This window comes from Drosophila eugracilis, unplaced genomic scaffold (assembly GCF_018153835.1).
Source record: "Drosophila eugracilis isolate 14026-0451.02 unplaced genomic scaffold, ASM1815383v1 contig_1828, whole genome shotgun sequence".
Taxonomy (NCBI): domain Eukaryota; kingdom Metazoa; phylum Arthropoda; class Insecta; order Diptera; family Drosophilidae; genus Drosophila; species Drosophila eugracilis.
The window spans coordinates 421,290-436,021 of NW_024572675.1; the positions used below are offsets into that span (position 1 = coordinate 421,290).

General features: G+C 42.5%; 3 protein-coding genes across 3 annotated transcripts; 1 reads left to right on the forward strand and 2 right to left on the reverse strand.

The window, feature by feature from the left end:
- Positions 1-3,397: 3,397 nt before the first annotated feature.
- On the forward strand, positions 3,398-5,735 carry LOC108113472 (prolactin regulatory element-binding protein). The gene is given in 5 exon segments (XM_017224055.2): positions 3,398-3,920; positions 3,985-4,377; positions 4,379-4,927; positions 4,995-5,157; positions 5,210-5,735. Coding segments are annotated over 5 exon segments (1,332 nt in total). The 5' UTR covers positions 3,398-3,779; the 3' UTR covers positions 5,296-5,735.
- A 1,465-nt stretch (positions 5,736-7,200) lies between these two features.
- Positions 7,201-11,689, reverse strand: LOC108113452 (Krueppel homolog 1). The gene is given in 5 exon segments (XM_017224026.2): positions 7,201-8,459; positions 8,576-9,903; positions 10,148-10,300; positions 10,302-10,855; positions 11,542-11,689. Coding segments are annotated over 5 exon segments (2,505 nt in total). The 5' UTR covers positions 11,684-11,689; the 3' UTR covers positions 7,201-8,131.
- Positions 11,690-11,946: 257 nt separating this feature from the next.
- Positions 11,947-12,389, reverse strand: LOC121529751. The gene has a single exon (XM_041817700.1). It carries the CDS (start codon positions 12,198-12,200, stop codon positions 11,958-11,960), a length of 243 nt encoding a protein of 80 aa, XP_041673634.1. The 5' UTR covers positions 12,201-12,389; the 3' UTR covers positions 11,947-11,957.
- Between the last annotated feature and the right edge of the window lie 2,343 nt (positions 12,390-14,732).

Below are 14,732 nucleotides of genomic sequence, written 5' to 3' on the forward strand. Positions count from 1 at the left end.
ATAAAAAATAGGTTTAGTGTTTTTTAGAGTGGTTTGTTAAATAAGTAGATTTTTTACAGTAAACGAAAGGCTGATTCGAATGCTAAAGTAAACTTCATTCACCATGAACTTTAAGCAGGAGTAGTCCAAACATACAAACCCCATGGAAAACTGGCTGTTCATAGTATATAATAACAGATGAATAATAATTAAATTTAATACACCTTTTGAACTACTTGGAAAACTACGTTTTATTAATACATATTAAGATAGGGTAAGAAGTTTATGCAACCCAAAGAGCTCCAAGATTTTTTATTCTTTGGCTGCTTGTGTAGAGTCAACGGCAGTACTCTTAATTTGAACGGAAAAAGTATTAACCCCCATTTTTATTTTTGATTGATAATAAATTACTTATTTGTAAGTTGTAAGAGAATTTCTAAACTTTTTTAAATCTATACCTTCTTTACACTTTCAAACAAAATGACCGATTAAACATTCGTTACTTTGTAAACCAATTTTTAAAAAATTATCATAACTGTGAGCAACTTTTCTATCTGTGGCTCAAATCATATAAGGACAGTAACGTCGCTTCCTACATATTATTATCTACATATTTCAATAAATTGTAAAAGATTGCTGCGATTCAAACAAGTTTTGTAAATTAAATTATGGGTATTAAAAGAGGTTAAATTGAAGAGTAAATCAACACTTTAATCTTAATACAAAAATTATATCTCCTGTAGATACTGAGAACATAGCGTTTATATAGACAGACAAACATGGCACATCAACTCGACTATTGATCCTGATTAAATAAAAAGATTTTGGCATAATTAACTAATTTAACTACATATGTAGCTCTTCTAACGTTCAAGGTTACCAACTGCTATAGGCTCCGCAGCATCTATGCGAGGTCAGACGGATCTCTGCTCTATAACTTTCTTTAAAGCCAATAAATTTGAACTATGCATGTACATATATTGAGAGTAGGTAATACTTTAAAAAATAAATAAACGAAACTTACCTTCCTCGTTTGAAGTATGATTAACCATTTTAAAAAATATTTCCTTTTCGGCTTCGAAACTTAAAAAAATTAACACAGGGAAATATATAAAATATCACAAAGATCTGCAAGTAGATGAATAAATATGTATGACCATTTGTTTTTTGAAAAAGTTTATGTTTTAGAAGTTCTTGCATAAATTGGCGCCAAGGTCAAAACACATGCACATATATATAAATATATAAAATGTACATACATACATACCCCATAAACCATATAGGGAATAACTGGACAAAAATGGACCTTTACTTGTGGACATGAGAAGGAAAACTTACGCTTATGTAAGCATGTATGTACATACAATGTATGTATGTAGTATGTATTAACAAAGTTTCATTTATTTATTGCTGTTTGTCGGAGGTGCCTCTTAAATGCATTTTAAACTTTAAATATCATTTTATAGGTACATATGTGCATACATACATATATATGTAATAAGAAAAGGCACAAAGAGCTAAAGCAACAAGAGCGCTGGCGCGGGTTGCTGTTTTTGCAATTGCGCAGTAGGAAGAAGGGATCTTTGCACCGGTTTAAACCAGATTGAAGGCGAATTTATACGTACATATGTATGCATGTATGTATGGATGTTTGTATATATCTACATATGTATCTGTATAGGTACGGGTACTTACCTATAGGCCGCTCTGCTATATTAGATTTCACACGCACAATTATTAATTATGTTGACAGTTAAAGTATTTGGAAACGCGATCGGCACCTCTTCCCAGTTGCGATCGAGTCGGCGAAAATTACACGAATGAGCAAGGAAGAAACACAAAGCAGAAAGGAAAACGAAAGCAGCGGCTCGGCGTCTCGGTCGGTAAGCACCAGCTGTGCTATGTTGTTGGACGGGAAGCTGCGCGAGTGTGAAAGAGATGGCACCTGCGCCTCTTTCATTTCTTTGTTTGTTTATTTCTTTGTTTTCGGCAGTTGCAATTCAAACGTAGGCGCTTGATGTAGGTACTTAAATACATGTATGTACATATGTATCTAACTGCAAAAAGCGTAGTCGAATTCTGAACTTTAAAGTCCTAAAATTCTTCTGCTGCTCTTCTTTGAAGATGTACATTTCACTTGATTATGAAAAAATTGTAAAAATTAATATTATATCAACCATGTTAGAGGTATGTATAAATTGTGTACATTTATTTTCGCCCTCTATTTTATATCTTAAGAGAAAATAAAATTAGTCGCCTTGGTACCGTTAAAAGTGAAATTCGATCGAAGTGCGAGAAAACTTGTTCACGCACTTTGATAATAATTGTAAGAAACTAGTTCAAACGCATAGACAGTCGAGCGACAGATTTCACTCCGAGAGGCATAAAACAGGCTTTAAATTTTGGTACAAACATACAAATTATTATCATATCATGGGAAACTTGCAACATATAGAATGGGGATCGACAGGGCATAAGCACTGTACATACATATGAACATATGTACATACAATGTGTATATTATTATTATTATTGGGGAAAATGTTGCAAGAACTTTTAAAACTTAAATAATGCGAAAACTATCATATACCCCTATTGTAATTCGTAAAAATGCACCGTATATTGGAAATTAAAGCAAGCAAAATTACTGTTATTTTTCATTTATGTATGTATGTACATATGTAGGTAAGGTAATAAATAAATATAACCATACACATATTTACATATATGTACGTACATGTGTACATATGTATGTTATACATGACTAAAGTTAAAAAACGAACATTGCTTTGCAAATATTTCTTAGAAGATTCGTTCTCCCAATCAAGCTTAGATATTCAAATTACCCACAAAAAGAAGTACTGTTCCAGTCCCTTTACATTGCAGTTTTTGCAGATTAAATTATTTAAAGCTATGTAGTTGTTCTATCAATAGGGTTTAGCCTTTGAAGATCGCCGGTTATGATTTGTAATCTTAAAAAAGTATTTGAGTTTTTCGTGGTTATACCCGTGCTATGTATGTATAACAGATTAACGGTTACTGCCTTAAACAATATTCCATTCTCATGTACGAGTAATAATAGTGAAATATACATGTATATTTAATGCATATTTAACCAACATTAAAAACTATCTGTGTTAAACCATATACATTTTTCAATTGGTTCTTGAAAGATAAAATATTTTTACTTCTAATTAAAGTCCTAATGAACTGTTTACTATACATACAGTGAATAGTTCTAAATGCCATTATCGACTCTTATTAAGCTCTTATCATGTCTTACAAAGTTCGATATCGCTCGAAATAACAATTGCGATTATTTTTTATGCTACCGGCTGTTCGGTTTGTTGGCCAACAGCTGTATGCTCCGTCCCACAATCTGGCAACCCAGGAAGTTAAAGTTCAGGGCTGACAAGAACTCGCAGATGATTTAATTCGCCTCAATAAATATTTCTTCCCAATTCCGGTATACTTGTCTACGAATACGAATAATATATTTATATTTATTATTTTTATAGTAATAAAAATGTTGCTTTGTGAGGTCTTATCGATGTATCGATAGCCCGAACTGCCACCGCTATTCAGTGTACGTGGAATTTTAAGACAACTTTCACGGCACAAAACAATACAACTTGGATCCCTATGGGAAGCGTCAACTGAAGCAAACCATTTAATTTACAGCCGGAGTTCGTCAGCGGTCGACCCAATTAGATGCGCCTGCTCCACAGACAGAGCTGATAAACTCCAGTCCACACAATCCCCTGCCCTTTCGTCCGGTCGATTGTGATATATTATTGATAATGGCTCACACCCGTCGTCCCAGCGACGGCCTACTGGCCCGTGTGAACTTTCCTCTGTATGCCGTAGACATGCTGACCAGCCGGCACATCTTGGTGGCGGGTGGGGGCGGTTCCAGCAAGACGGGCGTGGCTAACGGCTTTGTATGGAATGCACTCATCCTATGTCCTTCCACCTACTTTTTTATAGCCCATATCTGCTTTCTAGGAAATTTATGAGCTGTACCACAATGGGAGTCACTTTTGCGCGGAGGAGGTGCTGCGTCACGAGACGGGCGCCAACGTGGTGATGAATTTCGCGGTACGCAACGGCGGCAGAAGAGCCTATTTGTGCGCCGGTCAGGAAGCGCACTGTCAGATGTATTACGTCCAGCCGCGCGTTCAGCCAGAGGATGATGTGAGTGGAAACGACGTCGGGGACGGTAAGCCCGCGCCGTCCGAGCGTCCGCATGAAAACGGAAATTTGCGCCAGCGAAACACACACTCTGGTGTGGAGCCAGTCGCCAACGGGCATAAGTCTCCGATTTCCACCGCCGATATATTGCGGCAATTTCAGCGGCTGCACTTCGACATTCAGGCTGCGGATGTAGTGCAGACGGACTTTCCTCAAGGGCGCCGAGCCCCTGCAGCGTGTGGTCCGCATCAGTGGGAACGGTCGACTAATGGCTACTGGTGGCACGGACGGACAGTTACGAGTGTGGACGTTCCCTCAGATGACTTTGGCTGCCGAGCTGGCAGCGCACAGCAAGGAGATAGACGACCTGGATTTTAGCCCCGATAGCAAGCTCATAGCCAGCATCTCAAAGGACTCTCAGGGCTTGGTGTGGGATCTGGCCAGCGGCAAGCTGCTACAGAAGCTTCAGTGGAAGACGCCGGAGGGGGCCAAGTACCTGTTTAAGCGGTGCCGTTTCGGGACCGTAGAGGCGCAAAAGGACCACTATCGCCTGTTTACAATTGCAAATCCGCTGGGAAAGGTCGGCAAGCAGCGCGGCTTTTTGCAGCACTGGGATTGTGCCAGCGGACAGCTCCGTCAAGCTGTTGCTATCGACGAGAGTTTGTCTTCACTGGCGGTGCGGGACGACGGTCGGTTCGTGGCCGTCGGCACGATGTTCTCGGGAAGCGTCTCCATTTACATAGCATTCAGTTTGCAGGTAAGTTAAAGGGGTCCATAAAAAAGTTAAGTGGATTTGTATCACGTTTTTTACGTTCGTTTTTCAGCGCGTGCTCCACATTCCCCATGCTCACTCCATGTTCGTAACGGGCCTTCAGTTCCTGCCTATCACCAACGAGGAGGGACCGCCCATTTCTAGCGACACAGAGGCAGCAGTTCTTTCCATTTCCGTGGACAACAAAGTCTGCATCCACAGTCTGCCGCAAAGGCGTAAGCAATAATCGCGGAACGTTTGAATTCTTCTCACTTCATCTTTTTTTAGGTACGATCCCCGCCTGGATTGCCGTTGCCTTCTTGCTCGTTATGATTTTTGCCGTGTTTGTGCTGTGCTCCTACATTGGCATCTGATGTTTAGTGGTCAGAAGAGAGTTAATCGCCTTGCATTATTAGTTTGTAAACAGGGTTTAGTTCTTGCATAAGCCACAACTCCTCGCCCCACGCCCCATCATGTTAATTATTTTAAGTGTATAGTTTGTGCCGGCTGCCTTATCTCTTATACTAATTGCAATGTTCGCTTAGTTGTACCATAATTTGCTTATCTGTGTGTCCCTAAAGAAGGCGTTGCTCGTTCCGCAGATCTGCCAGTTATTTATGCTTTTTAAATGAATTGCTATTAAATTAAAATGTAAAACCAAACAGGTAAATGGACTGCAGCACTATTTAAAGCAGTAAAGCTAAATGTAAAATCCTTTTTATAATCAAAATGTTAGTTCATTGAGCTGTGTTGGGTTCCAGCACCGACCTTATAGTCGCAAATGAATGATATATAAAGGCATTCTACAATGAAACTTCCCTTTGTAACTTATTTTTAATGAAATGGTGGGTTTATTGGAATAAATCCTTTGAATAATTATGCAGATGTAAAACTACAAAAGGTCACCGGATGGAAGAGGAAAGCCTGCAGAGTTACGGTCAGAGATTAAGAGTGTTCTAAGAAGATAATTTCAAAAGCGATGGTATTTATTAGCTTAAGATATTAAGATTCGAACTTCTATATTCGTTCACTTAGCTTATATGAATTTAAAAAAAGTTTAGCTACAGTTCGACTTTAAAAAAATTTGATTTTTGAATTGCGTAAAAATTTAAGCAATTAATTTCGTTATTTCTTTCAAAAGTGTTTAGGTGGATGTTTGAGGTATAATCAGTGATTGGCAACTTTAAAGAAAGTTTTGTAAGAATTTTTGTTACGCTTTAGGATAATGTAAAGAAGTCCCTAAAAAGTAGGGACTTCGACGCAAGTGTGGCAAAACCTTAAATATATAATCATAATAAATATCCTGATAGTCGGTGGTCGGAGCATTCTAAATTGTGATATTTTAGATAGGTTATGAATAAGTCGATCTCAACCATCTCAGGACGAAGATAGTAATCGGTGTTCCCAAAGGAATCCCCTCTTGTATTGAAGTTGTCCCCGCCAAAGACAGTTAAATATCCTGAAGCTCTATACCAGCTCAGCTACCCTTTGGAGGTGTCGTAGGTTGTGCATATGAAACATCGAGTCCAGGCCCAGATGTAGAAGCTTCCGTCGATGTTGCAGGCGAAAACAGGAAGAAAAAGGCGTTGTTGTAAACCATCCTGCCTGAGTCAACCCAAAACCTGATGCGAATTTTCTGGTGGCCTGTCCCTGCCTCAAAAAACTTCAGGAAGGACGTGCCTGTTTAAGAAAGCATAAACCCTCCATCACATTAAAGACCAATTAAATACAGTCTTCAATAGTTTCGGCTGTTCACATCTGCAATCTTGGGTTGACAACAGGTTTGAAAGATCTTATATAGGATATAGCTACATTTGACAGAGGTTTCATCGCACGGATACGACATCCCAATGTATTGAAAAATAAGTCGACAACTCTGTGGGTAGGTACCCCATCAGTTTAACAGCTATTATCCTGACACCGATCCGAACTCGCGCTATAAGAAGAGATCGAACCAATGAGCAATTCCCTTCCTGCATTTATCATTCATATGTCGAATAATATTAGATAGTAATAATGCTCCTTGGTCCTCAAACTTCATCTAGGATATTTGGGTCCTTAAAAACATTTAAATCACTTCAGACTTCAGGTGGTCCGTAAACTTATGTATGGATTAGAGCACGGGGCTGAAAATTTTGCAAAGTGTGGTCCACAGCCATCAGAGTAAATTTATAGGGAAACTAAAACATTTGCAGAGCCTTGAGCCAGCGTTGTACACAGGAAATCTATTTCCAGTTCTATCACCAAACTTAAAGGTTAAATGAAAACGTAAACTAATATTAGGTTATTACACGCTTGTTTATTGACTTTCAGATTTCATTTGCTTCTTGCGTTTTCATGCAATATTTGATTTTACGATTTAGACATTAGATTTAGATATTATACTGCGCTTACAAAAATGATCCGACGCACTTAATTTAATGTTTCTCTTGTTTGAAAATGTGTAAGTCTAATTATGCTTGCTTTCTTCTTGTTTATCAGTTCAATGTTCTCCGTTGTAAAATTAAAATTACCGATCCGCTTTCATTACTCTATTATTTAGTGCCTATGTGCCGTTATATATAAAATATAAAATGCATATAAAATGATGGATGCGCGATGTCGAGGGTGGTGTGGACACCAATGGTGGAGGGGAAGGAAGAAGTTTGGCGAGCAGAGTTTATTACAATAATAAATAGGTATCGGTATCATAAATATTAGGTGCCAATATGGCCTCTCGCATACCCTTTCATTTTTATTTGTATAATTATGCACTTAACTGGTTACTCTTAACGGCTTAGCGTTGGGTCTTGTGAAGTGATCGTAATTATCGTAATATTTAACTTAGTTATGCTAATGCTTAATACGCATAATGCCAATTGCTGCAATTCGACTAAGTGACAACAAAGGAAAACAAACTGTACTAGATGCCAAATTAATGCGGAAACGAAACTTTTACAATGCTGGGAAACTCTTTAGAAATGAAACATCTAACAAAATCAGGCCAACATCAGTAGGCCAACAAAACGTAATAGGAAGTAATATTAATTTAAAAACAAATTTTCTCTTTTATAATACTTTTGGCGTTTTCATTTTTGCTGTTTGAAAGGATCCCTCTGCCTCATCTCTCATTTGGGCCAAACCTCGAACCTCAGAGACAAAACTTAAGCTAATTTCAGTTAGAATTTGTTTGGACAGTCTTAATGCTGATTGGGGATGCGCCTTGGGCCCCTAAGAGGCCTTGGCGAATTGGATGACCGAGCTCATTCTTATCACCTTTGACCCGGGACCATCCCCGGCGACAACGGAAGCTGCGGCACTAGCCGCGGTCGATCCATCTCCCGAAGCCCCCAGAGCCTTCTCAGGATCCATCTGACCATCGTCGCCCTTGTTCATGTAGTTCTTGCGTTTGCGTAGGGGCAGCGTCATCACGTTCCGGTCGGCCATCATGAGCGAGTCGCTCTCCGGGGAGGAACTGCGTTCGGGTGACTCCGTGCTGGACCGCAGTCCGATTGCCGCTTCGACGCGCCGTACGATGTCCGGATTGGGTAGAGCCGATCTGAAAGGAATATATTGTATATGAATAAAATGCTAACACTCCTTCTGCATTTTTGGGGTAAATATGTAATTGCATTTGGTGGTCGAATCATCTGGCTTGGGGAAAATAATACTTACTCATATTTGGGCACTGGCGCATAGCCCTTATGTAGCCCGTGGCGAGCGAGATCGCCCCGCTTGAAGTGCTCGATTAGCATGGTGGCTTCATGGGTGTCATCGTAGTTTGCCGCGAGATCACTGACATGCAGAGTAGGAAGAAGTTGCTCATGCGTCTGGGGCTGCGGCTCCGTCGGCGTTAAGGACCCGTGACCACGGCGGAGCTGCATCATTTGCCAGGCTGCTGCGTGCACATCGTCATCCTGCACTTGGTCATCGTTGTCGTGGTGACGTCGCGCCATATTGGCTGCTTCGAGCAGGGCAGGATTGATTGTAAGGCCAGGGGCTTGTGGCTGCAGCTCCAGAAGACTAGGCGGAGCCTGGAAGTAGGCCGTTGGCGCCTGACCATGGCCCTGCTGCATACTCAGATCAGTTGGCTCCTCATCAGCAAAGCTGTTTTGGGCAAGCTGGGCGCTCGACACTCCGCTGTCCCGGCTCAAGGCATCTGCTTCCAGCTGAGGGGGCAGGTAGTGGGCCGCCGTCGGTGGGGGCGAGGCAAGGCTGCTGGCTGATGGCGAGTATGTGGAACTGAGGGAACTGGGCGAGAGAGGGGAAGAGGAAGCGATTGAGAGTGTGGCTGCCGATGCTTTGGAACCGCGAGGCTGTCGTGGCTGGCGAGGCTTCTTCGTTGCCGGCGGCGAGCTGGGAGGCGAATTGTTGCTACTCTCCGAGGTGCTACTGATTCCTGGCAAGGACGGCTGTCCGATTGATGCTGCCGCCGTTGCTGACTCCGTCTCGTCCTCGGGGACTTCGTTAGCATGGCCTTTGATGTGCGCCTCCATCTCTTTCTTGTTCTTGAACGTCTCGTCGCAAATGGTGCACTTGTAGCACTTGGAGCCGTAGTGCTGCACACGGTGCAGCTTCAGCACGTGGTTGTAGCCAAAGTCCCGGAAGCAGATGTCACAGTGGTAAGGCTTTTCGCCCGTGTGTGTTCGCGAGTGCACCTTCAGTTGCTTGGAGCAGGTAAAGCCCTTTCCGCAGCCCGGCTCTGGGCACTTATAAGGCTTCTCGCCGGTGTGGGTGCGCATGTGGATCACTAGCTGGCCGGACTGGATGAACGTCTTCTCGCACACTGAGCACTTGTGCGGCCGTTCGCCGGTATGAATGCGCATGTGGCGGTGCAGCTTTCCGGAGTGCTCGAAGGCTCGTCCGCACACATCGCACTTGTAGGGCCGCTCCTTGGTGTGGATTCGCCGGTGCACCTGCAGGTTCTCCTTAACGCTGAACAACTTGTGGCAGAACTCGCACTCAAACGGCCTCTCGCCGGTATGGGTGCGGTAGTGGCGGATCTGCAAGAAAATGGGATGTACAATGAAATTTTGTATTTAAATGGCAGTTAAATTATCTTGTAACCCCCATAAACGGTCGTAGGTCAGAAATGTGTAACTCCTAACGATTCTAGTTCTAAGTTCTGAAAGCCTTGGCTAACGAAATAAAAACTTGCAAGATAAGTAAGAAGCCGGGAAGCAGGAACTGGATGATCGGTAATGATATGAAACAATGGTCACAGTGTTGGGTTTGGGCGTAACTTACCAGCCTGGCAGGAACTGCGAATGTCTTCTGGCATACGTTGCACTGATACGGATCTGCTCCGGCAGCCACGTTGGCCAGGGGCTTGATGGTCGGACTCTTGGGAATGCCTACCGGCAGACCCACATCATTCAGCTCGATGGCCGCCGGTGAGGTAAGTGGCGGCGACCCCGGCGCCCATTCCGGCGTTTGCCGACAGATCGGCCGTCTTCGAGTGCGACTTGGTGTGCGAGGTGTGGGCCGACTTGCTGCCGAAGGTCATGCCGCACTGATCGCACTTGAACTGCGGCTTGGTGGCGCCTGGCTTCCGCACCTGCGATACCGTCACTGAAGCTGGGAACACGGCGGAGGGCTCCGTCTTGATCTGCTGCTGTGTGACGGTTGGGGCTGTCGTCGGCGCTGTGGTCATAATACTTTCATGCTGCTGTTGCTTTTGGTGCTGCTGGATGGCCAGTTGGTAGCTGACGAACTGCTGCTGTTCCTGTTGATGCTGCTGGTGCTCCTGCAGCTGCAGTTGTCGTTGCTGTGGCGTCTGCAGCAACTCGAATTGCTCTTGCTGGCCACTGGACGGGGGCACTCCAACTCCCACACTCGTGGTCGTCGCCGTCAGAGGGGGTGGCACCTGAAGGCAGAACTGGGCCTGACTAGATTGCTCCGTTTTTATGAGCAGCTGGTTGGCGGAATAGTAAACCATGTTGGTTGTGGCTGAATCTGGAACAAAGAGGTTGAGCGAAAAGGTTGTGATTAGCTAAATTGCTTGATTCGCTTGATACATTGTTTTTTTAAAATTGTGAATTATAAAAATTGTTTATCCAAAAAAACTTTTTTTTCTATTTGTCTTACGAGTTCGATAGAAATGCGATCAATCCTGATACTACGTCTTAGGAAGTTACGAAATTAAGAAAGGCACTAAACCCCCAAGAGATTGAATACGGCTGCAATACGGGTGGTTGGGAAAAGCCTCGTAAAAGCAAAGGAGGGTGGGAGGAAAGGGGAAACCCACCCCTTGCATTGGTTCTACGCACTTCTGTTATTGCCGGTCGGAGTTTTCCCAAAAAAAAAAAGGGAAAACGTAGTAGCTTATGGATGAGAGAAAAGGTGACCGAGAGAGAAAGACAGTGGGGAAATGGGAGGAATTTCATTCAGACCCTTGCGGTAAAATGTCCCAACTGGGATATTTGGAAGACAATATGCCGTGCCAACCGGCTTTTTCCCTTGTAGCTCTGCTCTCTCTCACTGTATATCTCAGTTTTGTTTACTATTATGATAGTATGAACCCCACACCTTCCCCCAACAAGAATTGCGTATACCAAAACAAAATGGCGTCGCGAGGAAACTGAACTTTTCGGTCTGAACCTTTCGGGAACCAAATTGACGGGATAATCTCAGATAAGTACCTTTCGCTGGCGATTTCTTGATGGCAGCCTTCGCTTGAGGCTTTGATATATCCAGCAACTCAGTGCCCGATTTGTTAAGGACATCTTTAATCCAGATTTGCTTTGGAGTCCAGGTTTTTGTACCATTTTTGCTTTCAGTCATCTTGTTTCTTATACTTGTGCTTCCTATTACTCCTTTATGATAGTTCAAGTCCAGTCATTACATCAAAAGTTAAGAGCGTTACTTGTAGAGATCTTTTTGTTTATAGATTATAAGATACTTCCGAATCGGTTTATTGATTGGGATTGCAAAATCAGACTTTAGCTGAACAGGTTTCGAGTTTATAGGTATCAGTCCTTCATTTATATATCAGCAGTCTTGGGATTGTTATATACTCAGTGCGTTATACATTTATTTGGTCTGACATGATGACATTTTACACAAGAATTTTCATCTGACGAGTGATTTTTTCCTTAATCAGGTTCTTCTTAATGATTTTGATAATTTTTTTCAAGTCCTTCGACTGCTGCACGGGGTAGGTGTTTTGGTAGGCCTGGATATTCTGAGGAGGCTGCTGCTGATGGTTGCGGTACTGGTGATGGCCGCCTTGCCCTGAGCCCTTATTCATTCGCATTTTTCTAAATGATCTCAAAATATCGTTCATTGAGAAGTCGGTCATTTTAGAAGTGTGGGACACACACACCTACGCACACACACACACAAACAAAGTAGAATTCGAATCGGAAACGCTCACATCGCCGCTCACGAGGTTATCTATTCGATGGTGTGACGGGAACTGGTGGGTGAGTTCCCGAAAAATCTGCCTCAAACCTCGATTCGGGAAAAGCAACCACCAACAAGAATAGTCCCATTTGATCTGAAATTTCCCTCAATTGGAAAATGTTTGAGTGGAATGTCAAGGGGAATTTCCGAGTGTTTTTCTGTTTGAGTGTTTTCTGACCTTAAGCTACGATACAAGTTTATGGTGCTCCATAATTTCCCTAAAATCGGGGCATGAGTCATGGACTCTAAACCCCAATTGATAGTTGAGCCCTCTGTGGTTCTCTTACCATCTTACCTAAAATAGCAATCGCTTTCGCGTTCGCGTTGATGTAATTATATAGTCGATAAGACACTGTTCTGACGTCCGACACAGTAATCAGGGTGAGATTTTGTTAAGGATAGGAATAACCAATGTTCTTATCACTGTCTTTTCGGTATTTGGTATTCAACTTCAAAGTTCAACTTTTCATGGCGAACAAAACATTTAATTTGATAAAAATAATTTAAAGAATAAAACATATTCATATCGATCCCGGTATCGGGCGATCATCAAACGTCCCCCTATAGAAAGCCGTCGCCCAGTTTCCACCTTCAACATCCAAACATTTATGAAAAACCTTCCGAAAGCAGAATGGGCACGAGAAGCCACTGCTGAAATACAAAAGTTTCTGTGAAGGCAGGTTCAAGAAACTTTATCGGCTTTGGTTGTTATTGTTGCCGCTGTTTATTCGGCTGTGCCTTAAACTGGCGCAAAAGTTCATTAACATTCGACACAAAAACTATTTCTGAGTGAGAATGGTCGGAGTGACGAGCGTGATCACAGCCGATCATTCCCCAATGCTCGGACTCGGGGGAAAATACACTGATCTACTGCGAGTGTAAGTGAATGCCCGTGGTTTTCGGGAGGGAGAGGGTCCTTCGGAGCGGGAAAGAAGGACAGGGAAAGCTGTTCCTGTGGAAAAAAGAAAGTGCCCTTGCTTTGTTGGGATAGCTCTGAAATAGAGCGGCTTGAAACGGGTCTCTGGGCGAAGTCAGTGTGTTTGGATAGATCAGTAAAGCCTATAGCTATCACACCAAACATACTTACATATGTACATATGTACCTCTACACATGACTTAGATAATTAAATAAAATGTTTTTTATAGTCAGTACATTTGACTTATCCCCTGCTCAGCTCCCCTCCGCGGCACTTGCCTGAGCACACATAAATACATACATACATACACACACACAAATTTATTGAGTTGGGCGGTTTGGGATTTGGTTTTTGGTGTCTTCTTTGTGGACTTTTGACGAGGTCAATGAACATTTAAATATGAGCAAATTGTAAGCTTTTCCCCATCTCCGCTTCTCGCCCGTTCTTTGCTTACGAGCGTATTTCTGGGTGAATTCTGCTTCCCTCTGGAGTTTCCATTTCAGCGAGTCAACGAAAGAACCGCACTATAGCTTTTTATTCATTCCTTAACCCTTTACTAACTGAACTTCGGTGAGCCCGGCTGATAAGATAACGCGATACAACATATCACGCCAGCAGTAATGTAGTTAGTGGAAACCTCAAAATGAATGAAATCGAACGAGGACTATTAAGAGCGATAAGATACGAAATCGAATGAAACTAAAGTGACTGGAAATACCCGGGGGTGACATTTGACCGAAATAAATGTCTGATTAACCGACCATCCGCCCCTTTTCTGAATAATCTGAAGAACCTGAATCTGAGAACACTTTTAATTTGTTTATAACTGCATATCTTATTTTACAGTCATGAGATGAAAAGGTAATCAAGGCAGGATGCTTTATTATACAAAATTATAAGTGGTTTTATTTTCGACTCCAACCGGCTAATTCCGCTGATTTTTCGCTGCCGTGAATATAGCTTAGTGGACATTTTGCAAATTTTGAATTCATTTGGAAGAGCAGCCACTAAATCCTCCTGAATTCAATTTTAGAGATGATCATTTGAATTCCGGCAGAAGTTACCATAACAAAAGAGCAAGAGAGCTACATATGTACATACACACACACACACGCGAATGCATGTATGCGTGTAATACATGAAAGGCCGAACATGCCAGATTTAGAAGTTTTAGCATTCTCCTTTAGTGCTTTATTTATGTTGCGAAGGTCTAGACACGACGTCTGAGCTTGAGCTGTGCTGCCGCTGTTCTGCCATTGTTGCTGCCTCTGCCTCTGCCTCTGCCGTAGTCTGCGTCGATTTCGACGAGCCACGCACAAATTGCGTGGGCGCAGCGGTTGGCCTAGGTCAAAAAGCGAGAAAGACTCACAGTAAGCAATTTACAGTTACAGTTGAGGAGGAGAACACTGGTAGGTGTGGCGCAAGTGGGGGAATTTATAGTTCCTAAGCTAAGAATGTGTCGTAATATTCCTAGCGCTTTCTTTAAGTTGCGCTAGTTGGCGAAACGAAAT

Coding starts and splice junctions, on each gene's coding strand:
- LOC121529751 (XM_041817700.1), bottom strand. CDS start 12,200: ATGACCGACTTCTCAATGAACGATATTTTGAGATCATTTAGAAAAATG.